At 44.2% G+C, this 26,537-nt stretch overlaps 2 protein-coding genes across 4 annotated transcripts in view; one reads left to right on the forward strand and one right to left on the reverse strand.

The window, feature by feature from the left end:
• DNAI7 (dynein axonemal intermediate chain 7) overlaps positions 1 to 22,079 on the forward strand; it is a 51,866-nt gene extending 29,787 nt beyond the window's left edge. For 2 of the 3 annotated variants that reach the window (XM_075004521.1, XM_075004538.1), the window contains 11 exons: positions 4,399 to 4,545; positions 8,546 to 8,649; positions 9,992 to 10,238; positions 12,287 to 12,392; positions 14,350 to 14,516; positions 15,974 to 16,124; positions 17,760 to 17,974; positions 19,052 to 19,219; positions 19,491 to 19,604; positions 20,061 to 20,162; positions 21,779 to 22,079. In XM_075004521.1, the coding sequence (XP_074860622.1) occupies positions 4,399 to 4,545; positions 8,546 to 8,649; positions 9,992 to 10,238; positions 12,287 to 12,392; positions 14,350 to 14,516; positions 15,974 to 16,124; positions 17,760 to 17,974; positions 19,052 to 19,219; positions 19,491 to 19,604; positions 20,061 to 20,162; positions 21,779 to 22,057 (1,800 nt within the window). In that variant the 3' untranslated portion in view covers positions 22,058 to 22,079. The remainder of the gene's footprint in view (positions 1 to 4,398; positions 4,546 to 8,545; positions 8,650 to 9,991; positions 10,239 to 12,286; positions 12,393 to 14,349; positions 14,517 to 15,973; positions 16,125 to 17,759; positions 17,975 to 19,051; positions 19,220 to 19,490; positions 19,605 to 20,060; positions 20,163 to 21,778) is intronic. The other variant, XM_075004530.1, reaches the window with a different exon arrangement.
• Positions 22,058 to 26,537, reverse strand: part of IRAG2 (inositol 1,4,5-triphosphate receptor associated 2) — a 71,142-nt gene continuing 66,662 nt past the window's right edge. The window contains exons 37-39 of the mRNA XM_074998480.1: positions 24,829 to 24,930; positions 24,569 to 24,676; positions 22,058 to 22,726 (exon numbers count right to left, since the gene is read on the reverse strand). Of these exons, the coding sequence (XP_074854581.1) occupies positions 22,486 to 22,726; positions 24,569 to 24,676; positions 24,829 to 24,930 (451 nt within the window). The 3' untranslated portion in view covers positions 22,058 to 22,485. The remainder of the gene's footprint in view (positions 22,727 to 24,568; positions 24,677 to 24,828; positions 24,931 to 26,537) is intronic.

Below are 26,537 nucleotides of genomic sequence, written 5' to 3' on the forward strand. Positions count from 1 at the left end.
GCTGGGTGATGGACAGCTGGGCATCGTCAGACCTTGGTGAGGGACCCTCCAGTAAGTATCCAACAGGGAACACACCCCATCTCATGGGCACCGCAGCCACCAGTTGGCCACCCACATGCCCAGCAGACCCAAGCTGAACACAGCACATGTGGCCATGGCTCCCAGCACACCTCACCGGCTGCCAGCAACATCCAGCACCTGATCCTCTGGACTGCACTGCTAGCTGCACGCGCAGGGAATGGGGGAACGGGGATGGACCACGGCCGGGGGCTGCCTCAATGGCAAGCGCAATACCCCATGTCCACCTGCTGCTGGATGGGGCCAGTGCCTGCGTGAGAGCATGGCCCTCATGCCATAAAATGGGACTGACCGTGTCCTCCTCTCCATCCCAGCAGTCATGGTGCAGGTGGGCCAGGAGAGCCCTCACCCATCTGTGGTCCCAGACAGCCTGGCAGAGAAGGGGGACTGCTCACCACCCCATGACAGCAGACTGGCGAGGACAATGCTACCCATTGCCAGACGGAGCTGGCAGAGCGGCGCCTCTGCATGGATGAGGCATACCATGCATGGCAGAGGGCTGCATGGGATGACCTGATGGGGCACCTGTGGGAGATGACCGTGGTCCTGTGAGGGGAGCCGGGGCTCCTGGCCTGCCTGTTCCCCCCACCTCTGCCCCCCCACTGAAACTGACCTCACCGAGCCCATCCCTGACCCTGAAGAACCCACTCCCACCGTACCCTCCCCAAAGGCCCTAACTCCCTGTGCTGCCTGCCCCTTCCCAGCCCTGCTGGAGACCCCGCACCAGGGTGGGAGGGGATCCCGGGGCCGACAGGATTGCAGCCATCCACCTCTACCCTGGAGTAGTGCTGCCCCTTCCCCCTCCAGGTTGAGGTCTCAAGTCCCCTCTGGGTACACCGCTTCCCCCTTGCCCAGCTCCCCCATTGTACGTAGTCTGCCCCCGCTCCCTGCTGTAACTAGTTTTGTTGTCATATTACTAGAAAACAGTTGACAATGAAGCTGATAATGAAAGTTATTTTTATTTTTGCACTGCCCTGAGTCCCACGCTCTTGTTGAGGGGGTGGGGGGGTGGATGTGTCTGTTTGGGGGTGGGGGAGATAGTGAGGGGGTATGTGCAGGGGTGCCTACATCAGGTGCTGTGGGTGGGGTCACTGCTCAGAGGACCTCCCCATCCCCATGGGTCTGGCAGCTGGGGCTGGCTGTTGGAAGCTAGGGCCAGACTCAGCTGCCCACTGTCGGGGAATGCCTCACCCTTTCACACCACAATTTTGTGGAGGATGCAGCAGGTACCCACCACCTACAGAACATTCTGGAGGCCGACCTCCAGTCGCACAAGGAGGCCTACCACTTAAGGTGCCCAAAGTCCCGCTCCACTAAATGGCGGGCCTGGTTCAGGCATGGGTGGAACAGCTCCTGGGTGGGGTCGGGATAGCCGGTATAGGGCCGCATTAACCAGAGCTGCAGGGTGTAGGCAGCGTCTGCCACCATGTACAGAAGGGGGCACAGTGACGTCCCAGACCTGGTGCTCCTCCGGTGGGACATATGTCCCAGCCTCCAGTCAGTGACAGAGACTGGAATTCCAGAACACCTGGGCATCGTGTATCCGGCTCACCCAGCCCACATAAATGTCCCAGGAGCGTCCCCTCGGATCCACCAGCGTCAGGACCATCACTGAGTGGTAGTCCTTCTGATTTATGTAGGTTCCAGCTCTGTATTCTGGGGTGCAGATGGGGATGTGCATTCTGTACAAGGCACCAAACCAATTCAGGAAATTGAGCACTGCGAATCCTGTGACCGCTGCATCCGCATCCCCCATGCTCACCACCCTGTGCAGCAGCATGGCGTTGATGGCACGCACGACTTGCATGGGAGGGAGGGGGTGCACTTTCATGAGGGTGTAATAGGGTGTGCTTGGCTCCCTCTCTTGCACTTCCTCTGCTGGGCCCAGCTGCCAATGGTCCCCCTTGCATGGGGCCCCCCTTACCCCATCCCTGTGGTGGGTGCATGCCCCGAGCATGCCTTATCTCCATGGTGACAGCCCTGACGGTGGCCTTGCTGACTCTGAATTGGTGCCCCACTGACTGGTAACTGTCCAGGGTGCCCAGCTTCCAGATGGCAATGGCTACCCGTTTTTCAAGGAGGAGGGCGGGCTGATAGCTGTGATGAGATTAGAAAATATAAATATTTTTAAGAAAACAAGCAACGCTGTCCAAAGCAGAGTTTCTGTACCTAGTCCTGCTCTGAACGAGGGATATGAAATGACATAATTAAAGACTGTATCCTAATACGTATATATGAGAGGGCTAAACTAAGTTGTACAAACGCCTTAGTTCTGTCTTTTTCTAATTTTGAAACCTTAATAATGTTCTTTTAACATAGTTTATAGCTGTATAAAAGAGAACTGTAGCCAGTGGTTCTGTGTATACAAAAGAAGAAAGTTTGGCTCGTATTTTAACAGAGTGCAGGATACCTGATATATGATAGCTCAAATCAAAAGAACAGAAGTCATTTTGTCACCCTACCAAGGTGAGAAACCCCTGGATCTGGACCTGGAGACTCGGGGCTCCCCTCCCTAATATCTGGCCCATGACAGGGTGGGGAGCCCAGAACCTCATGGGCCTGATCAGGTAAGCCAGGCTGGATCCAGACCACAGGCTCTACTGGGAAATAGGTGGCAAGAGAGGAGGGAAAGAGTGACTGTGTGCAGCACTGCTACATCTTGCTGCACCCCCTTTGCCCAGACCCCATGCTCCCAGACCACTCCTGCACCCCTCCCATCCAGACCCCCCACTTCCACCTCCGTCATGTTCCCTCCCTCCCACCCTGTCTCCCCACCTGCTCCCACCTCCTCCTGTCCAGACCCCTCATCTCAAATCCTCCTGGACCCTGCTCCCACCCAGACCCCATGCCCCTCTCATTAAAACATACACACGGCCATACTGGGTCAGACCAAAGGTCCATGTAGGCCAGTATCCTCTCTTTCGACAGTGGCTGATGTCACATGCCCCAGAGGGAGTGAACAGAACAGGTGATCATCCAGTGATCCCCCTCCTTTCATCCATTTCCAGCCTCTGACAGAGGCTAGGGTATACATCCTGGCTAATAGCCATTGATGGACCTAACCTCCATTAATATATTTTGTTCTTTTTTGAGCCCTGTTAAACTCCTGGTCTTCCAACATCCTCTGGCAAGGAGTTCCACAGGTCTACCATGTGCTGTGTGAAGAATAACTTCCTTTTGTTAGTTTTAAACCTGCTACCCATTCATTTCATTTGGTGACCCCCACTAGTTCTTATGTTATAGGAATGAGTAAATAACTTTCCCTTATTCACTTTTTCCATACTAGTCATGATTTTATAGACATCTGTCATCTCCTCTTTAATCTGAAAAGTTCCAGTCTTTTTAATCTTTCTTCATGTGGCACCCGTTCCAAACCCCTAATAATTTTTGCTGCCCTTTTCTGAACCTTGCCAAATACCAATATGTATTTTTTGAGATGAGGTGACCACATCTCTACACAGTATTCAAGATGTGGGCATACCAGGGATCTCTACAATGGCAATAAAATATTCTCTGTCTTATTCTCCATCTTCTTTCTGATGATTCCTAACATTCTGTTTGATTTTTGATTGATGCTGCATATTGCGTGGAAATTTTCAGAGAACTATTCGCAATGACTCCAAGATCTTTCTCTTGAGTAGTTATGGCTAAATTAGTCCCCATCATTTTGTGTGTAGAGTTGGGATTATTTTTTCCAATGTGCATTTTACATTTTTCAGCATTAAATTTTATTTGCCATTTTGTTGCACAATGACTTAGTTTTGTGAGATCTTTTTGAAGCTCTTCACAGTCTGGTTTGCTGCTAACAATCTAGAGCAGTTTAATATCCTGCATCCCCTGCCTGCCCAGACCCCCAAACCCCCAGCCTGCCCCTGCGTCCTCATCCGGCCCAGCATACCTAACCTCAGCTCATTCCTGCACCCCACACCTGACCAGACCCCAAAATTCCCAGCCTGCTCTTGTACCCTCCTGCCCAGACCCCACAGCCCAAGCCCATTTCCCAGCAGCCCTCTCCCAAACTGAACCCCTCATTCCCCTCTCTAACTAGCCCCAGAGCCTAGAGGGGCCCAACATGTGCTCGCCCTGGACCCACTGTGCTCTGGGCCTGGAAGCCAAGGGGAAAAAGGAGAGTGTCTCCTTTTTGTTGCTTTTTCAGTCAGGGACTGCATCAGTGAGGGTTTTTGCCTGACTGATTTGTCTATGGGTCAGAGGCCTCTGACCCAAAAAAGGTCCCCACCCTGTCCCTGCACCTTCAAAAACGGAAATTAAATTGCCGTGATTTGATCTGAAAACTAAGGTGGAAAGTTTAATGTCTTTTAGCTAATTGAGAAGTTGGAGTTTCTGTTATTGGACACACCACCAAATGAGCTAACAGCAGAGACTGTAGTTCAGTACCAAGAGTCAATTCTGGAACTGCAGGGTCTTCTACAGCAGAAGTACAATGAAGCAACAGGGCACCTGCTTAAAGTAAGTAACTCTGTATTTTAGCTGGTAGTCTGCACTCCCGCCTGCTAACAGCTCCACCCTGGCTCGCTCCGCACCACCCCCCTGGCCAGACACCCTGCACCCTCACATGCTCCTGCAGCCTGTCTCCTGGCCAAACACCCTAGCCCACTCCTGCACTTTCCTGCCTTTCAGACCTCCCACCCTCAGCCCACTCCTGCACCCTCCCTCCCAGCCAGCCCTCCAGTCCCAGCCTGCTCCAGCACCCTGCTCCGCTCAGTCACCCCCCATCGCTATCCCACTCCCTGGCAGCCCCCTCCTGAACACTCAACTCCTCATTTTTGGCTTCACCCCAGAGCTTGAGGGAGGGCTCTCAAAATCTACTAATCCTGGGACCTCAAAAGAGTTACTCTGGCCCATGGAAGCCTTGAAGTGCGGTCTTCCCTGCCTCCTCTCCCCCTCCCCATCGCAGGGCTGGAGCACCAGCGGGGTGAATTACCTCAGTTGAGGGCCACATCAGTTTAATTATTTTGACTTTGATTAATAATATTTCCTTCCTTACTGGCCCCTTATGTTATAGCTCCAGTAACTTAATATGAATAATTTCGTATTTAAGGTACTCAGAGATTTTAAAAAAGGCATTTTGTCATCATGGGTGGTTGCCTGGTGGTCCACGGAAGGGTTTGTATGGAGCAGAGTGGGCCACAGGCCAAAAAGTTTGAGAACCACTGATGTACTGGAAGTGGTGTTTCTGAGGACCTCTTCACAGTTTCTGAATTAAGAATTTTTTAAATTAACCTAAGGATGTTCAGTTCAGTGGGAGTTAGGTATCTTAGTGTTGTTTGACACAATGGGGATGAAGAGGGTTTTGAAAATCCTAGCTTTAACCACCATGATTTAAATTAGCATAAACCATTGATTACACAAAAATTAAGTGCAAAATATTGTCATTGAAACAGATACAATTTATATCTTTAAAACAAGTTTGTGACACACTTTTTACTGAGATTTTGTGAGATGAAGACTATATTAATAAGATAATTAATATGAACATAGGTAAAACATTTATCTTAAATTGGATGATTCCATAATGTATTTCGGTTGTTTAGCAAGAGAATGATGCTTGAAAAACAAATGTATAAAGGAGAAGGAATAATCAAAAAGGTAGAAGAAAATGGCTGTATGTTTGCAATGAATTGTTAGTCGCCTGCTGACCATTGTCGTCATCCTCCTGTTCCTCATTCACCATGTCCTTCTTGCTGTTGTGAGGGGATTCCTGAGGAATCTCTTCAGAGTGTACCCAGAGACTCTTTGGGAACAGTGGTTGGGTCACTCCCTCATATTATATGCAACTGCTTATAGAAGCAACATGTTTGGGGAGATGATCTGGAACATCCATTTGCTTCTTTTGTCTTTTGGTACGCCTGCCTGAGCCCCTTTGTTTCCACATGGCACTGCTGAGCATCCCTAGTGTGCCCTTTTTCCTCCATGCCCTGTGAGATCTTTGCACATATGCCTGCATTTCTTTTGCTACTTCATTGTTTCATCAGCACATCACCCCCACCCACAGCAATGAGGTCCTGGATCTCCTGCATGCTCCATGCTGGAGGTTGTCTGTGACCCTGGGAATTCATGGCCAGTTGTGCTGCTGAGATGTGCTGCCTGCTCTGCTAGCTAGGCTGGCTACATAGCAAATGAATTCAGATTTCCCAGGCTGCTTCTTGGACAGCTGGAGGTCAGTGGATCTGAAACTGATGGCCAGAGTAGACACACTGGGGCAGCGTGGGACTCATCAGGAGGCCAAGAATGTCGAATTTAAGAGCAATCCATCTACACTTCCCTAAGGTCGACCTGGCAAAATCAAATTTGGCATTACTTCTTGTGAAAAATAGGAGTACAAAAGTCAACTTTAGGAACCCTAAAAACAGATGGAATGACCCTCATAGTGGGGACTGGTTTGTTAAAAATTTAACCTGAGTCACCTCAATTTGATTTTAATCTCTGAGGCTATGTCTAGGCTGCAGGCTTCTGACAGGAGTCCAGAGGTCTGCTGACAGAAGTCTGCCACTCTGGGAGCCCTCTGCTGTGGTCATCCTCATTCCACGAGGAAGAAGGCCGGTGTTGGCAGTGGGGGTTTTCTTGACATTTGGTCCCATGTAGAAGAGCCAAGTGTCAGGAAAGCCTTTCCCGAAAGAACTGTTGGCAGGAGATATGCAAATGCTTTGCACAACTTGCTTATCTTTAGCCAACAGATCTCTTGAATTTAGACATAGGCTTCACCTACACAAAGGCTAACACAGTTGTAAGGTATTTCCGCCTTGCAGTGAACGCTGACCTAGCAATTCTCAGCCTTAGGTGAAGTGCTCTAATGGAGGAACTTCTCAGTTTCTTATCTTGGTATCCTCATGTTACTTTTTCTTTACATGTTGAATCTTTTGTATTCAAACACAGAAAAACTAAAGACAGAACCCTTCCATGTTATAGTATAGTGGGAATTTTTCGGGTTATGGATAGGTCTTCCTTTGATCTTCAACTTACAGTCTTGATGGCCACAGTTCAGCTTTCACTGAATCCTTGCATTGTTTGAATGGCACAGATCAAAATACGCTGCTTTCTTCTATTTCTTGCTAATACCTTAATGTTATTTTTTCTGTATATTCTGTGATGAACTGTATCTTTTAAAACTATAGGTTTTTATTATGTGTTTGTTTCAATGGCAGACAAGACAGATGGTGGATCTTTAGCAAACACCCTTGTTATCCTGCTATTGATAGTAAAAAAAAGAAAAAGCAGTCAAGTAGCACTTTAAAGACTAACAAAATAATTTATTAGGTGAGCTTTCGTGGGACAGACCCACTTCTTCAGACCATAGCCAGACCAGAACAGACTCAATATTTAAGGCATAGAGAACCAATGGATTCACCTAATAAAGTGTTTTGTTAGTCTTTAAATGCTACTTGACTGCTTTTTTTGTTTTGATTGGATATAGACTAGCACGGCTCCCTCTCTATTGATAGTAAAGGTGTAATGGAATTTTGTGTTGCTCTGAGATAACTGTATGAAAATAGCTTTTCAAAGAAATAGCTGTCTTTGCCATTCCTGTGAATATATCTGCCTTCCCCGCCCCACCATCTCTGGACCTTTGTGGAAGAAACATATTTGTAAGTTAACATAGCTGAAGTCAAATTGACTTCTCTTACCAGTTTTTTCCAATGTTCCTATACGTTCTGTAACTTTGGAAAATCTTCATTAACTATGAAATGCTCTAAGGTTTCTTTAACAGATTTGAAGTAAGGGGACCATTACCCATAGGGCGTTGTATACATCAGCAGCAGCATAGACAATATGTGATGGTATGTACGCAAGATGCTGCCAAAATGGAAGACAAGTTGGCATTTTTAAGACGGTTGTGGTGGTGCTGACATGACGTGCAGTGAGATACCACAATAATGGGTGCCTTATAGATACTGGATTACTATTACTTGATTTATGTAATTCTGGTAAGACTTTTCACAGCCCTAGTGTGACAGATAAAAGAGAGAATCCCTAACTACCTGAAATTTACAGACTGCACGGCTATGCATCTAAAGAAAGGACAATGTATAGCCATTGTAGCTTGAGTGTATCACAGAACAGGTGGGTTTCCTGGGCCTTTTTATGGGACTATAAGGACTGATCATTATAATGGTAAGTCCGCACTTGGAGAGAGCAAGGGGAAGACTCCATCTTTCTAGAGCAGATAAGAAATGTCATAAATACGGGCAGATAAGTCACTGAATTAAATTACACAGTAATCACTGACTATTTTAACATTTTAGCTAGTGATCACACTAAAGAAAGTTTTATAGTTTTAATATTTGTATAGACCATTACAAATTATCACATATAGATTTTACTTAATTCAGATATTATTTTAAGAATCTAAGAGTTTTCTCAACTTTTTCATCAGTTCTTTCATCAGTTTCAAACACATGAACTCCATCCCAGTTTGATTTATATTAATATGCTGATTTTCTTTTTGCAGAAGGCTAATACTTATGCAGATTCTGACAGTGGAAATATGGAAGTGGTCGTAAAAGACAAAAATGTCACTTTCTGTATTTGGGGAAATCTCAAGAAGAATCCAAGGTACAGTCCAAAAGTGAATTTATTTCAAATGAGTTCTGTCTTTGTACACATCTGTGAAATAAAGACTCAGGACCAGTTTTGTATAATGCTTTTGTACTGAGTAGCTCTTTACTGCACAAGTAGCCCTTATTTGCCTGAAGGGAGAGGGTAGATTGGCAGACAATGGAACCATGCAAGACAGCTGCAAGGCTGTCTTTTGAGGCCTCCTTTGCATGTCTAGTGCAGTCCTTGGGGCAGGAGGGCTATGCTGAGGCACCTTTGTGGACAGCACTGCAACTTATGGGGCAAGCTAGGGAGGCTTCTGAAATGTTTGCCCCCAAAACCATTTTTCTGTGTGCAGCAAAGGAGCCATAAAAGAGGCTTGATGTCACATTAGCATCCTTCCTGTTGGGCACAGAATGTGCTGCACCTTTTAAGGCCCAGCACAGACTCTCACCCATTTTTCCTAAGTGAGACACTGAGGTTTGTGTGTGAAAGTTGTTATAAGCTAGGAAATATCTCCTTGTATTAAAAAGGAAAAAAGGAGCATTCTCATTTGAATGGGGCTATGTCTGCTTGGTGAGAAATAGCACCTGCAGTCATATGATGGCAAGCCAGAGATCCATGAGGAGCGAAGGCCCATGTTCTTTGAGTACCTGACTTCATGCAGAATTGATCTCCTTCTGTATGCCTTCTAGCTCATTCCCTACAGTGTCATAGAGGCAGGAGATGTGCCTTTGCTTATGTGCTGCCTCAGCTTGTTTGTGGAAAAAATTGAGTCAGATTTAATACTGACACCAGCTGCACTAGCCTGTACAGAAAAGTACCTAATAAATTAATCCAATTTACTTATGAGGATGCTGTATAGAACAGCTGAGGAGTTAAGCCCTGGAGATGGGGGGGGCGGAGTTTGTGGGCTAAGGGCGTAGAGCCTAGGAATGCGGGGTGCAACGTGGAGGATTGATGCAAAGCATTCTCCTTGTTCTCATTTGCTCTCCAGTCCAGGGGTGAGAGTAACTTAAACTTAATAACTGGTCCAAATCATTGTGTGTGCACTGGTCTTAAAACAAGGGTGACAAAAGGTACCGTTTAACATCATTTATTAAGGACTGTCTCGTATTCACATACATTGCAGCTCTTAAAGTATTGATTTTTAACTGAAGTTGAAAAAATGTCTCTTCTCACTATTTGGGTTGCAGATCCCGATCTAACCCTTTTCTCTAATTTTATCATATAGTACAGGTGAACAAAGGCAACACAGGTGCCATTATTATTATAATACATAAGCTGGAATATTGAATTGTGAGGTAAACACAAATTATACTGAACTTACCAAAGAATTTTTTTAATTCTCCATTTGCAGGTTTAAAAATCATATGTTCAGTGATATAGAAAATGGATTTGACCTGCCAAAGACAGTAGCTGCAAGTGATGTTGCTATCCGCATCTTGCACACTCACTATGATCATATTTCCCCACTACCATGTATTCCTGCACCGCACGTAACGGTGGGAGCTCCAGAAAGCAAGCCAAAATTAACCGTGCTTTATGATATGGCAGAAAAAGAAGAACAAAAGGGTGGGGAAGACCTCATAACCGATGGAAGAAAGGTAAGAACAATGTGAAAGGTATGGCATGGACCGTGCTGTAAGTTGTTGCCCATCTGCATAGTATTGGCAACTTAACAGTTCTTTACATGGCTCCCTTGTGCTTAAGGAAAAAAAAAACAGGGCTAACTGTTTTCATTCTCTGTATTAAAGAATTCCTCCTCTTTGGAGAAGGTCTTGCTATTGAGCTCCTTATAATTCATGATGAGCCTACCTCAGAAGTACTGTAGTTTTGGTACGGATAAAGCCTGAAAAGGGAAAGGGGCAAACCCTGAGGTCTTAGCTCAAACTTTTATCCAAGTGAAGTTGCTCTTGAAGTCATTGGGAGTTTTCCTAGAGAAGGACAAAGTAAGAAGTAATTATCCTTGAGATTTGTCCTATAGGGTTGGCACTGGGGGACTGGTTACCGCCTGGCTGGGGCCAGTAGCCCAGCTGGGCCCATGGTAAGGGGGCTGGCTGGAGTTGGAGGTAGGTGGTTGAGGCAGGGGGGTCAGCCAGGGCAGAAATGGAGCCAGCGGTAGGGAGGGGTGGCAGGCTGGAGGGCTAGAGGCATGGGACCTCTGGCAAATTCCCTTGTTCAGGACCGGTCAGGTCCCATGGGTGATGTACCAGAAAGGTCCAACCTTATTGGAAATAGTTTTTTATTTAACCTTGAATGCTGGTGTTTGAAGAAAGACAGGTATAATTAGAGGATGATAAGAAAGTGGATGGAGATTTTGAAGGGATCTTCTGGGCATGCCCCAAATGCTGCCCCACTGCCCAAGGGTTCCTGCAGACAGTCCCATCCCCTTCCTTCCCCTCTCCTCCCCACTCACCAGGAGGCAGTGAGCAGGACAAGCACAAGCCAGAACACAAGGCAGCCATGCACGGCTGGAGAGAAGCAGTGATTTTCCCTTCAAAGTGTTGGGTTTTTTTCCAGCCATTTTACATTTATCCTCTACTGTAGTCTCTCCCTGCATTAGTTTTCTCATCAGAAGAACAAGTCTAGTAACACTTACTTTCCACTTCAGGCAGTGTCGTGAAGCTGAATTTGATAACATTTGCAAAGTGCTTTGGGCTTTTCATAGGGAAGCTGCTATAGAAATGCAATTAATACGTTCTCTCTCTTTATATGAATGTGTTAGACTGATTACCTCACTTATATATATATATAGATCTCATAGAGCTGGAAGGGACCTTGAGAGGTCATTGAGCTCAGTCCCCTGCACCTGCATCAGGGCCTCTCACCAGCCATGTCACATTTCTTTTCGTGAAATTTCACCTGCTCCAGACCCCCAGAGGGCCCCCTCAAGAACTGAGCTCACAACCCTGGATGCATCTACACTTGCATTCCTCTTTCGACAGATGTATGCAAATGAGGGAAATTGAAAATGCAAATGAGGTGCATATTTGCAAATTTGGCCCCTCGTTTGCGTATTCTTATTTCAGAAGAGCTTCTTTAGAATGAAGAAAACCAGTGTAGACGCTGCTCTTTTGAAAGTAAACCCCATCTTCGAAAGAATCCTTCTTCCCACTAAATAAAGGGAAGAAGGATTCTTTCAAAGATGGGTTTACTTTCAAAAGAGCAGCGTCTACACTGGTTTTCTTCTTTCGAAAGAAGCTCTTTTGAAATAAGAATATGCAAATGAGGTACCACATATGCATCTCATTTGCATTTTTGATTTCCCTCATTTGCATACCTCTTTTGAAAGAAGAATGCAGGTGTAGACACACACACCCCTGAGTTTATAAGGCCAATGCTCTAACCACTAGGCATCCCTATTCCTTTGTCTTAGCTAGTGTGGATTTTATCAATGTTTTTATAGCAAAACCAGGTTATGTTAGCCAGCAAACAAACAAATAAAAGCAAAAAGGAAAAAAAAAAAGAAAAGGTGCCATACTGATGCATTCTGTATTTTCCTACAGCGCATCCTTATTCGTCCAGTGAGGTATGCATCAAGCTCATTAACGAGGACTTAGTCTCACAAGATTCTCATTTTCACAGAGGAGCAACATTATTTTTAATTGTGCCTGTCTCACTGTAATCTAAAAACACACATTTTGTTTTTTAGAGTGCCATCTCTTTCAAAGACTACACTGAAAATAATTTTGATGAAAATGAGACACTAGAAGAGGAATCTGATAAGAAATCAGAAAATGTTAGCATCATTTCAGGAGGTACTCAGATTTTACCTGCAGTATTGCGTAATTATATATGTTTTTAATGCTTGTTTAAGATCTGTTAGCATAGGAGAACAAATGCTCAGTTTAGATTTTTTTTTTTTTTAAGGAAGCCAAAGTTGTGAATAATACAGAGGGTTTTAGGTGATAAATATGCAGAGAGTTTAAATTATTGTATTGTGGTACCGAGTATACTACAAAACCTATGTATAATACGTAAGCATATATAGTATTCATAGAAAACTAGCAGCTCTTTCCCATCCCACTTTTATTTTTTAAATGTGGAAACGTGACACACTGGATATTTTTAGTTTGTTGAGATTCTCATTTTTTAAAAAGTACATTATTTAATAAGATTTCTAATACAGGCTGGACCTCCCTGGTCTGGCACTGTTGGCACCTGACCCATCCCAAATAAGAGAACTTGCTGGATCAGGGGAGGTTCTCTGTTTCCAGCCCCCCAAACTTAGCTGCTGCCAGCTTCCTGGGTGGCCCCTACACTCCTGACCACTTCTGTGGGGACTTCAGCCACAGCTCTGCTCCCTGCCCACTGCCATGGGGGACACCAGTGCCCACCCCGTGTCTCCAGCTCCACATTCCACACTCACTGCTGCAGGGACTCCAACCACAGCCCCACCTCCTGTGGGCTGCCATGACTGTTAAGGAGCTCTGGCCCTGGCCCTGCATTCTGTGCCTGCTGCCACCGGGATTCCAGCTGAGCCACAAATTTCCTGCCAGTAGCTGCGGAGATTCTGGCCCCGTGTTTGCCGCCCACTGCTGTGGGGACTCTGGCCCTGGCCCCATTTGCCGCAGACTGCTGGGGGTTCTGGCCCTGGCTCCAGAGTGCTGCGGGGCTCTGGCCTTAGTCGTGCACTGCCCCCAGCCAGGCTGCCAACTCTGTTATCTCTGGCCCTGAGCTGCCTCTTCTGCCCTCAGGCTCCCAGGCTCTCTGATCCAGGAGCATCCATGGTCCTGCTGGACCACGGCTGTTGCCGGGCCAGAGAGTGCCAGTTTTTGAAGGTGCAACCTGTACAGTTACTTTATATTGTGTTATTGAACAGAATTTAAGTGGATTCTTATTATAAATTTTCTTCCTCACATATATTACAATGTAGGTGGCATGAATTTTTGAACACTCCTAGCGACCTACATGATTTTAGAGGGTTCAAATCCTACATAATTTTCTTTAAAGGCTTAGATATTTTAAAACACAGACATTCACCATTGGAATGTTACTTAAGAATTCTGCAGATCCTCTCATGAATTTTTGTTCCGCAGATGAATCACCAGTCATCCCTTACTGTGTTAAGCATTTTTTTCCCCTCAACTTCAGTTTGTGGCCCGATAGTCATGTTCCATGCACTTTCCATAACCTCTGCAGGATTTTGTATAACATGCAGGCCAGGTTCTCTCTGCTAGTTATAACTGGTACAACCTCACTGTCTCCAGCCCATATTCTGTTGTCACTTACAGTAGTGCTATTCCATTGTGTTTAAGGTTGCACAGATTATAACTAAGACCCTGACTCTGGGGATGACTCTGCTGAATTCACAAAATCAGGGCCTAGTAGGAACAATGCAGTCTTCCCTTTAAAATTTCAGTACTTCTAGCATGAGAAGATAAGGCAGTCGTTGGCTAGATTAGTAAATCCTGTGGTGGTCATAAGTCTATGTGGCTACAGAGTACCTTTGCTACAAAGAAAGGTGTTCACAGCTAGCACACCAGCCACTTACTTAGTTTTAAAACTTCTCAAAACTTAGGTCCAGCTGTGACTAAGCCTTCTGCTCGTTTTTGTTTGTTTAATTTTCTCCATTCCAGTGAATCCTTTTAAAGAGTAGAAAGCCAATTAAGTACATATATAGACGCTATTTACTCAAAAAATATTTGGGATTTGAAATCTCTGAAAAATTTATTAAAATGTTGAATTAATACTAGATATTTGATTGCTGTTTAGTTCAGGCTGCACCACTGCAGATGACCCCTGATGAAAAAGAAGAAGAGATAACTGACGAAAATGTAGTTGATTTGCACCAGTTCACACCAGTGGGTGGAGTGTACCTTATTGATGCATTGAAGCTCCCACCTCAAGCCAAACAAATCAAAGGCTGGACCATGGTGGAAGTAGGTCAAGATCTGAAGCAGTATTACACCCAGTGAACCTCTCTTAGTTCTGGTAACCCTGGAAAGAATTGCCGCAGTTCTGGAGACTTGTCCATGTAGAGTGCACAAAGTATAAACAGGTCTATCCTTTGAGTTTCTGTGTACTAAGATTAAAAGCAGAGTTTTCAAATCATGCTCCTCAGTTCCACCTGCAAAACTTTCAGTCAGTTCTGTGAAATGGAGGTAGCACAGGCAGCTGGAATGACTCCATTTGAAAATCCTCCTGAAAGTGTAAGGAAAAGGAAGTCCTTGCTGCATATTATAAACAGAAAGTTGGGTAAAAGCCCATGAGTGTGATAAAGGATCTTTGAGTTTAATTCCAGGCTCTGAGTCAGATGTTATGATCCCTGAGCAGTATGTCTGTTTGCTCACGTTGAAAATTTGAGAAAACGGTTCCTTGCTTCATGGGCTTTTGTGATGCTGAACTGTTTAATGGGCATAAATCACATAAACTGCAAAAACTCAGGTGCGTGTGTTCACTGGGGTACTGACAGACATAACTGCCCATCCCTAACCTCATCTTCATGAAGAGCTGCTGTAGAGCCCCTCAGTGCAGATAGTACTGAAGCATCAAACATATGGGCTGGAGTAATAGCTGCAGCCCCTCTTTGTGGCTATAGAGTAAACCCTCCATTTAACAGACTTTGGAAATAATGGACGCTGTCTGCCAGCTCACCCCCTCTCCCACCAGTAAATGCCAGTGACTCACCAGAGCCGCCGGGGCTGGAGGAGCTGCCGCTGCAGCTCGGGCCGCTAGGCCAGAGAAACCACACTGCTGAGTGCACCAAGAACTGTGGGAGGTGGCAGGAGCCAGGCTGGCATGGAGCTCCTCTTCCGGTAATTGGGAGAGGGAGATGGAGATGTGAGGGGAAGAATGGGGCAGGAGGAAGGAAAGTGGGGGGCAGAGGACAGGACTGAGTGATGGGCTGGGAAGGTCAGTGCATCATCATACAGTATAACCATTCAGCTATAATAGACTTTCGGCATTAACAGACACCCCTTCCCCCATTAGTCCATTAAATTGAAGATTTACTGTATAGTATTTGGAGCTGCTGGATCCATTTAAAACCTCACTATCTATTCCATGTGGAGCTACAAAGGCCCTTGCCCTGTCTGTGAGAGGAGGTTCCAATGCAGCAGATCTTGTGTGTTCTAGAAAGTGTTTCTCTGGTTTGCACACCAGGCCTAGTTTCACCCTAAGGGTTGTGAAAAGCTCTTTGAGATCCTCAGATGGGAAGATGCAGAAGCAGCAAAGTGTTATTTGCAAAGTTTCACAGATATGTGAATGTACAAGTGTTCAAGGTTTTAGCTTTTTAGATGGTATTTTAGCAAACTCTGCAGAGAGCTAAAGTAGGTTACAAAATGTGTTAGATTATTGCACTTTCTCATGAAATTTTCTCTTCAACTCCATGTTAAAGTTACTTGATGAAGGATTGGAGACATATCCCTATCCTCCAGAATCAGAAGAAACTGAAGATGCCACATATCCACGTATAGGGGTCACTCTTCAACTTCTCAACAGTGTCGTATTTTTTGAGGAACCTGTGGTTGCCAGGTGGGATTCTCCAGGTACAGTAGATCTTCAGCCAGCTGTTATACACAAACATGAAATCCAAAAAACCTTTCTTAAATTCAAGTCCCAGAACTCACACCTGGATTTTAATTTGTCCAAAGTTTAGGGAGTACTTGGAACTCGGACTTCGGCAAGTCCCACTACAGAGGTGAGATCCACTTCAGATCCATAGTTCTGTATGGGCCCTTGACTCTTCATTATCCTTCGATATTTTTTCAATCGCTGCATAACTTCTAATAGATTCAAAATTTTTAGTGTTCCATGATTTAAACATTCTTATTCTGTAAGTTATGTAGATATAAGGAGAATGCTGTGTAGTAGTTCAGTCCTCATTCAAGTGGTATCTCTTGACAGTTACCTCCACTAAAAAATTTTTCTGAAAACTGTGATAGACTTATCTTTGCTTTACTGTTTGGGTTTACATGTTTAGCTCCTGTATAATGTAAATATTAGAGAAAGGTGTTTCATTTTATGAAAGGTTTCATTGGCTACGTCTACACGTGCCCCAAACTTCGAAATGGCCATGCAAATGGCCATTTCGAAGTTTACTAACGAAGCGCTGAAATGCATATTCAGTGCTTCATTAGCATGCGGGCTGCCACGGCGCTTCGAAATTGACGCGCCTTGCCGCTGCGTGGCGCGTCCAGATGGGGCTTCTTTTCGAAAGGGCCCCGCCTACTTCGAAATCCCCTTATTCCTGAGCTCATGGGAATAAGGGGACTTCGAAGTAGGCGGTGTCCTTTCGAAAAGGAGCCCCCTCTGGACGCGACGTGCGGCGGCAAGGCGCGTCAATTTCGAAGCGCCGCGGCAGCCCGCATGCTAATGAAGCGCTGAATATGCATTTCAGCGCTTCGTTAGTAAACTTTGAAATGGCCATTTGCATGGCCATTTCGAAGTTTGGGGCACGTGTAGACACGGCCATTATGCCACTGGCCCTGTGGATACCACTGGGAGAAAGACTTCTGGCAGAGGTTCATGGGATGAGCACACCCCCCAATATGGAACGGACATGAACAACAATTACAAGAGGAAAATAACCAAATTGCAATATCTTGCTTTAATAGAACTAACTTACCTTCAGTGGTGCTGCACTTCCTCTGTGCCATTTATTTTTGGATCAGCAGTATGACAGTACACCATTGATGGTTATGAGAAAAACATAGCTAAAACTGTAGTTATAATATTTAAATGTATCTTGAGCCAAATTCTCCTCTCAAATCTTACATATTTAAAAGACCAGCTACAGCTACTGTTCTTACACAAGTTTTAGTCCAAAGGAACCCCACTGGACTTCAGTAAATTTATTCCTGCATTACATTAATGTAATAAAGTGAAGTTTGATTTTACGTATTAATGTTTCAAAGGTATATTTATTAAAAGTGAGCTTCCACAGTACTAGCTACATTATCATCCATGCTTTCATTTTAAATTCTCATTTATTTTTGGGGGCTAGGAAGAAATTTTGATGCCAAGTGTAAGACTACTTTTCTTGTTAAAATTTATTGTCTGTATCATATGCCTAATATTCTTCACAGCTCAGTATACCACTTGATGCAAGTTCAGTGTGATGTATTTGTCTAACAAGAAAAGCAGCAGCGCTAACAATTTTTTCCTCTTTCATATATACATAGGCAAACAGTGGAAAACTGATGGTATCAGTGGCATAAAGTACAAAATGAAAGAGAAACAAATTTCTTTGGAGATGGATGCTTTTTATACAATCACACTGATTCAGGATGCTCATCTCAACATGCCATACCAATCATGGGAACTCAGACCTAAGGGCACGGATGAATTACTTTTCACTGTTGTTACAGCCTTTGCAGAAGTTCAAATGCAAATTAAGGTACAGTAAATATTTTCATACGTGCAACTCCAACACAGATCTTTATGCTAATTTAGGCCATTACCAGAGCTAATTTTATAGCTATAGTACAGACTGCCTTAATATGGAAAAATGTGAGGGTAGTTGTGTATTGCCACCTCTCCCTGAACCCCAGGAGTTGTGCATGTCCAGGGTCGGAAACATAAATGGCACTTGCACCTAGGTTTTTGCCCAGAATGGGCTAGCAGGCTGCATACTGAATTTTGGTAACATTGTTTTGATTAATGTACTGATTAATGTGCCGTATTTTGAAACCTGAAGCTCCCACTGTTCCGTGTTTAATTCAAAGCCACCTTAAAAAGCAGAGCTCGCCACAAAATTGTGCCTCTTTGGTCCTCTATTTTAGGACTTTTAAAAGGGAGCTCTTCAAATAATGTGATGTCTTAATGCTACTTGTTCTGTGTAAAACAGCCTCTGATTTACACATACAAATCTATCTTCTAGTTACTGTCACAATCTGACAGGTTATAGCCAGCTGAATTAAAGTCCACTATAGGCTCAGAAACCCAACCACCACCATCACAAGGAAAGCCTTGTGGAGCCAACAAGAAAAAAAGGGCACCCAAGAAACGCCTGGTGTAGAGACCTGAAGGCAGAAGCTAAGAAGATGGGATACACCTGCTCAGAACTGGAAAAGATCACCCAGGACAGGCGATGCAAGCAAATGGTTGTCAGTGGCCTGTGCTCCAAGATGTAGGAGTGGAAGGTGGCTATCAATGCAGTGTGCTGCCATCCTATTTGTCCTAAATGCTATATCTAGGCAGCTGTGGGGAATGCAGCAGATTTGGTGCTAGGGAATAGACATGCCACCTCAGTGTGGGTATACGCCCCTTTGAAGTTTTGGTCTTTGGGGCTGCTATTGAGTGGTAGTACTTGGGATAAAGGGTTCAGGTGAATGTGGACTCATCAGAGGTGTTTTCAAATCAGTTTCTGAGGGCCTTAAGGTTCCTAAGAGAAAAGTAAATAGTTGTTAAAAGGCCTGAAGTACAGTGTACTTTTAATCAGTAACAAACTTGTTTTTATTGCCTTGTGTAACAGGATAATCAGTGTATGTTATCTTCATTACTTGTGGTTGGAAGTGAGCAGCTTGCCCACTTGACAGGAAAATGGACATCTCCAGTTAACCTGACAGTTGCTTTGAAAAAGGCTGGCGTGAACATTTTCCCTTCAGACTATTCTCACAAGTATGTCTGTGTGAACGAGAAGGTGAGATAGCTATGAACTCTTTTTTTTTTTTTTTTTAAATCTAGTTTGCTACTTTTAGCTGATATGCTTGGCTACAACAGTGGATCTTTGCCATTCAGAATCCCGCAGGTACCTGGGTATCACAGTTTGCAGGGCCAGCCAAAAGAGCAAGAACCACACCCTGTCCCCTGGCTGTTTACCAGAGCTTTCCTTTAAGTGGGGTATTCTAGTACAGAGTGGTGTGGTTCTTTTGGGTACAGGTGGTTTCTGATGTATATACTTTTCGTTACAGACTCCACTAGCAGAGGTCATAACTTATCAACAGATGGCGCTGGTTGCATCTGCTTTTGCCTTCAGCTGGAGCAAGTGGAATCTGGCATCTGGTCAAGATCAAGTAGTTTTTAAGGTTGCTCTTTTAGACTCAGCCCAAAGAAACAATCTCGAATAACGTAACATGAGACAAGCAAAACTGAGCTGGGGTAGCTCTTCTTTTCAGAAATATGCCATTTCTGAGAACAGGGCTCTACTTTTGCAGTTTTAATAGCTTTAGAATTTACTCAGCTTCTGTCTGAAGTTTTACTGAACGTAATGTACTACACTGAGTCTCTAAGTAACAGTTGTTGACTGTTGAGAGTGAAGACCCAAAAAAAGATGCAGTTACTTTGCTTTACAGGTCACCTGCCATCAGAATTGTCCTAAGGGAGAGGGAGAGTTGGGGGCGGGCATTGTCTGGAGCAAACCCCTCAGGTGCAGGGTCTAAGGCAACCTCCCCTGCCCCAGCCCTGCCTGCTTATCTCTGCAGCCCCACCACCACCACCCTGTGAACAATGGGAGCAGCAGCCTGTGCCTTGCCTCTTCACAGGTAGTGGGAGCTGGATGGATGTTCTGCTTCCCCCAGCTGTGGAGAAGCGAAGAGCAGCTGACCAGGAGGGTGGAACAGGCTCCCACTCCCCCAGCCTGCATGGTGAATGTGGGAGGAAGGGGAGGTGACACCCCTGCTGCTTAATCCTTGGCCCCAGGTACCCCCACCCCTTGGATGGTTGGAGTGGCTGCTGCAGAGCCCAGGATGTCCATCCCCATTTGTCCTGTGGATGAGATGGCTCTGCCTCCCATATAACACAGCTTGGACGTGAGCACTTAGCACACTCCTCAGCTAAGTGGTTTCTCCAGATCTAGAGTGAGTACAAAAAGGGGTTGCATTCAGAGTCCTTCCTTACCCATTAGGTAGGTGGGGTTTTATTAGTTGGCTGGCTGTAACCTGAGCTCTTTTCCCTCAGAGGATGCTATAGGGCTGCTCTCATGCACATTGACTTTAGGGGTCAGAGCTTTAACAGCCCCTTCTTTTGAGAGCGAGATCCTGCCACTATTTCCTGCTACCACAGGGAAGCACTCTTTTGCCAGGTCTAGTTGCAGCCTCTAGCTGCAGGTAAGATAATTGATCCCTTGCCATTATGGTCTGTACATTTGCATCCCCCAGTGCATAATTGGAAGCTATGCAACCATTTCTACAGGTTAATATTCTTTTGTCAAGGGAGGGTAATTTTGTTCTGTGACCTGGGTGGCAGTAAGTAGGACTTCACTGTTTTACACTAAGTGCCATTAGTAAATTTGGAGTTAAGGCAAACTGTTGTATAGATTCATAAGGCTATGCAACAGGCCCACCCATTCCTTGCATTTGGAGAGGAGTGGATATATTCTTAATGACCAGCTTTAACCCCATCCCCTTTCAGAGGCTCATTAAGAGGAATTAAAGACTTGCTATGATTAAGATCTTCTATCCAAACACAGAAGTTGCAATGGGTCTGTTCACAATAACTATCAAATGTGAGATGTTGATCCTGGAAGCTCAGTCACTTCACTGTATGTTCAGAGATATTAAACATGTAGGGACAAAGTTACCTATGCAAGATTCCTTTTGGCCTTCCTGGGGGAGCCACCTAAAATTTGGTAAAACAATGCTGAAGACATTGGAGTACATGGCTCAGGTAGGGTGGGAGACAGGCCAATTACCCCTTGCAATTTATAGTCTCTCTGCTGGACTTATGTGCCTCACCTTTATCAGCCTCTCAGAGAGGGATGGTCCTAGATAACCAGGATGCACTAATAAGTCTTCCTGGCTGAGTGCCCAGAACTCCAGCTAACTTTTCTTTTGTGGGAGAGTTAGAGTGGTGAGAAGAGAGAGCCTCAGTTTCCCACATCCTGCTGGAAGTGCTCTAACCCAAGCAGTGTTGGCTAACATACCATCGTCAGTTGTTCTGTGCAGGGCCAGATTAAATAGGCAGTACATAAAGAGGTGTCTGAGCATAGATACTGTATTGAAGTGGCTAGTTCGAGCTCTGGTATGCAGCATCAGGACTTTAAGGGGTGGTACAGAGGGCAAAGCACGTTTTAGGCACGACAAGGACATTTTAAGCAGTAGAAACTGTGGGTTTGAAGCTGTGAATTTTGTACTCAAGCCAGATCCAAAGTTCCAGCAGCACCTTGTTAAAAACTAGCTCTCAGCATCCACAGCTAGTCGACCTTTCTCCCTACATTAACTCACTTTAGAAAATATAACTTTTTTCTTCCATTCTCCTGTAGGTGAGTGAACACCTTAACACAGATGCTGTTGTTGCTGATGAAGATTGGTCCCTGTGCATGTTTAATGGTCAGCGAGCACAAAGGCTCAGAATCAGTGAAACTAGCGAAGCCTTCTCCACAGATCTAGCAAGCAATACTGAATTTCATTCTACTCTCTACCATCTGATAAAAGATTTTGCCACTGAGGCAGCAATTGAAAAAGTAAAAAAAACTAGTTGCCTATTCATTGATGTGGTATACCAACTCCTCATTGCTACTAGAGTGTTAACATACTCTTAGGACAATTATAATTCACTTTATTGAGCATGAACGCTATCCATAAAATTACAGTGATGTCATTTTACAATCAAAACAGCTTTTAAATGCCTAAGAATGGATAAAAATTCACTTTTGTAAATAAAATTTTCTAACTACCATACAGACCCATTTATTATAAGCTTCAGAAAAATAGAGGATATTTAAGTCATTTAATCTTGAACAAGATTAAGACAGTCTTCAGTTGTCAGAGGGGAAAGGTGCATTTGTATTTCCAAACTTTGGGCTTGAGTATTGAGACTTCACTTGACAGTAAATGGTAAATCTTCAAAGTACGTAGTTAAATATGATTGAGAATTAAAGTAATTCCATACTTGAGCTATGTTTGCACTAGTTCATATAAACACAAATTGTGTCAAAGAGAAAATGCCAACAATCAAAAACAGATTGCATTATACTGGCGGTGGTCCATTGTGTTGAAGTTTAGTATATGGCCACAGTAGTTGCTGTAGTGATTTCCAAGAATCTCCAGTTCCCACAGGAGCAGCATCTGCAGGTCTTTGGAGAGACAGGCCTGCGAGAAAGCTTGTGAGTGCAGCAAGTAGTACAATGATGGTAAGAGAAATCCAGAGAGTTTTGTTAGCTTTGGAGAAGGAAGTCTTCAGAGGAGATGCCCATGATGACATGTTGCAACTGTGAAGAAATCACACACACAAGACAGGCATGTGTTTCTTGAAGATTTGAATGTATTGTTAGACTGTTAATCCAGAATATAAATTGTACATAATGAAGGCTGGTTTGCCACTGTGATGATAACCAGCTACAGTAGCCTGTTATATTCTGGGTATAGAATGCAGGCATGGGTCAGTTCTAGAAGCTGAAGACATTTACATTAAAAACTGAAGTGGCACAAAAACTGAATGTTTGTGTTCAAACCAAATCAGGAATTTCCTCACACATATTCCATAAACATTAATGAAAATGTGTTGCTCAATCTCCAAATAGGCATTGCATATAACCAGCCATTTTTGCCCCTGCAATGAAACAGTTTACTGTCTAGTCCAATGACTTCCTCTCTAATTTTAGAATGACAGAGCTATCTGGACCAGCAAAATACATAGACTAAGGTTGAGTCTACACTATGAGCTAAAATCAATTTTATTGCAAATCAATTAACGCTGGATTTTACCAATTTGATTTTGAGTATCCTCACCTTCCCACAGGCTCCCCACAAAATCAATTTATTGCTGTCACACGTCGGCAAAAATCAACTGTTACTGCTGCGTATTGGGGGACCTTATCCCACAGTTCTGAGCCTCATAGCATTCTGACTATTTTCACTGGTACAGCATGAGTAAACAGTGCCCCACAAGTGGCTGTGGGTATCTGACAACATCTTCCTACATTTCATTTCCTTCATTCCCATGCCATGTTAACCAAATGTCCAAAAAGTGTCCACCGAGGTGGACTTCCCCTGGGCAGCTGCAAGGTCCCTGAATAGTGCCAGCCCTGTTGCCCCAGTATCCTACCCACCAAGGAGGACTTCTCCTGGCTGGTTACAGAGCCCTCACCATGCATGAGCTGCCTGGCACCTTGCACAGTACATCCTTTTATTGGCTCGGGGTCAAGCCACATGATGTGGCTGGGCACAGGAAAGTTCCAGACTGCGTGGTATCTTTGGGGAGAGGGAATGGCAGGGATGTGGGTGTCACAACAAAATGTAAAAGGTTGAGAAACTTCAGCTAATCATACAAGCACAACCCCCACCCACAGCCTAGCTGCCATGTGCTGTAGAGGGGAGAGTGGCTGGTGCTAGGAAGTACATGAAAAACAGCTAGCAGAGGTAGACACAGAACCACAGACTCCACAGCCACACTAATAGCAAAGAAAGACCGAAAAAAATATATCTTTATTCTCCTACACGCATGACCCTACAGCCATGGGGCTCTAGGTGCCAAACTGAAATGGTACTGCTGTTGCTTAACTACTGTGCACCTGAAAGCAGTGGAGATAGAAGAGGCCAAAGCAGAGAATTGTGGGGCACATACAGGACATCTGTGGAGGCTAATGAATTTGATTTAAAGACATGGTGCTTCCTCACTACCTTCATTTGGAACTTTAAATTCGAACTGAACACTACACCCCTCAGGTTACAACAAATATGATATTGATACTATGTTGATTTTAGTGCACCATAAAACTAGCTAATGGAATTTACAGCAAAGGCCGACACTTGCTAAAAGCAGGCTAAACAACTTAAAATTGATATCTCAGTGTAGACATAGCCTTTGTCATCACAGGGGCAGTGTTGACATAGAGCACCATGCAGTGTGGTGTCACAGTTCAAGACAATTGAGTGTGGCAGAGTAAGAGCGGTTCTGTTCTTGACTTGTACCAAAAAGCAAAAGCTTTTAACTTGCTAACTAGATCAAGTAACCTGCCCGCTTTGAAAGGTTGATATCATCCAATAAAATCACAATTGTCACTCTCTTCCAGTGTCTTCCACCTGACCATATTTGCAACTGAGAGACTTACGCTGATCCTGGACTCCATTTAGATAGATTTTTCCCCCTTTCAGTAACATTTATCTTCCTTGCTTGGTCTTCTCTTATTTCTTCAACTGATGGTTCTACTTGTTCAGTTCTGAAAAAAAGTGTTAAATTAACATTCCTGATAAGCACTCACCTCAGGTAAACAAGTAGGCACATTTTTATAAACAGGAAGACAGTATATAATAGCTTTGACATGCAAGATGTGAGCCCACCATAAAACCTTGGAGATTATGAAAGGCCTACTTTGTTTCAGACTGTTCTTCCTCAGACTCCACCCAGGAATATGTGCTAATGAATCGTTGGAGTGAAGGACGTTTCTCATTTTGTTTTGTTCCCAGTCGGCCCCTGCCCAAAGTGAAAGTAAATACTTCAGCTCATGTGTTCATATCACAGTAAAAAGAAAAGAAGTTCAGTGCAAGAGAGAGAAATGAGCACACTCACTTATGTTATCATAAGCTATGAAGATTTTTTCAAGTTTGGCTACGGGTCAGTGGCTCTCCAACCTGAAAAATGTTCCCCACCCCGATCTAAATCATCCCCGACAGATGTTTGTCTAACCTGCTGTTAAAAGTCTCCGGTTGAGATTCTGTGACCTCCCTAGGCAATTTATTCTCTGCTTAACCACCCAAACAGGATTCTTTTCCTAATGTCCAACTTAAACCTCCCTTGTTGCAATTTAAGTCAATTGCTTCTTGTCCTATTAGAGTTTAAAGAGAATAATTTTTCTCCCTCCTCCTTGTGACACACTTTTAGGTTCTTCAGAGATGTTATGTCCCTTCTTTTTTTAACTTGAGCAAGTCCAATTCTTCCAATCTTCCCTTGCAGGTCATATTTTCTAGACCTTTAATCTTTTTGGTTCCTCTTTTCTGGACCTTCTCCACATCTTTCCTGAAATGTGGTGCCCAGACCTGAAAACAATACTGTGCTGATTAGGCCTCAGCTAGAGATAGTGTGAAGTGTCTTGCTTACAACACTCCTGTTAATACATTGCAGAATGATGTTTGCTTTCCCCACCACCACCACACACAGCACCACTCACTGAGTTTGTGGCCCATTACAACCCCTAGATTCCCTCCTGTGATAGTCCTTCCTAGGCAGTCATTTCTCATTTTGTATGTGTGAAACTGATAGTTCCTTCCTTGGTAGAGTGCTTTGTATTTGTCCTTATTGAATTTCATGTTATTTAATTCAGATTATTTTGCCAGGTGATAGACTTAGAATTCAAAAAGATCTGGAGTACCTGCAGCCCCTCCCAACTTTTTATCACCAGCAAGCTTTACAAGTACGCTGTGTATGCAGTTATCTAACTCATTGATGAAGATATTGAATAGAACCCTGCTTGTTAGGCCCTTCCAGGACAACTGTGATCCATTGGATAACCATTCCCAAAGAGAAGTTATCAATCATTTATGCACCCTCCCACCTTGTAGTAGCCCCATCTACTATTTCCCTAGTCTATTTATAAGAAGGGCTTGCAAAACTGAATCTAATGCTCTGCTACTGCTCAGTAGGTATATGCAATCTACCACTTCCCCCTTATCCACAAGGCTTTGTTATGCTATCAAAGAAAACTATGTTTGGATTGACATGATTTGTCTTCACAAATCCATGCTGTTACTTATCACCTTATCTTCTAGACGTATTCAAATGGATTCTTTAATTATTTGTTCTGCTACCTTTCCTGACAGTAGTTTCCTGGGTTACCCTCATTTCCCTTTTTGTAAATGGGCAATATATTTGACCTTTTCCAGTCTTCTGGAATCTCCCCAGTCTTCCATGACTTTCCCAAGATGATCACTAATGGCTTGAATACCTCCTCAATCAGCTCTGTGAGTATTCTAGGATGCATTTCATCAGGCCCTGGTGACCTCAAGACATCTAAATTTTCTAAGTAATTTTTAAACTTGGTCTTTTCCTATTTTAATTTCTGAACCTACCTCATTGTCTCCAGC

The sequence above is a fragment of the Carettochelys insculpta genome, chromosome 1 (assembly GCF_033958435.1).
Source record: "Carettochelys insculpta isolate YL-2023 chromosome 1, ASM3395843v1, whole genome shotgun sequence".
NCBI classification, from domain to species: Eukaryota; Metazoa; Chordata; order Testudines; family Carettochelyidae; genus Carettochelys; species Carettochelys insculpta.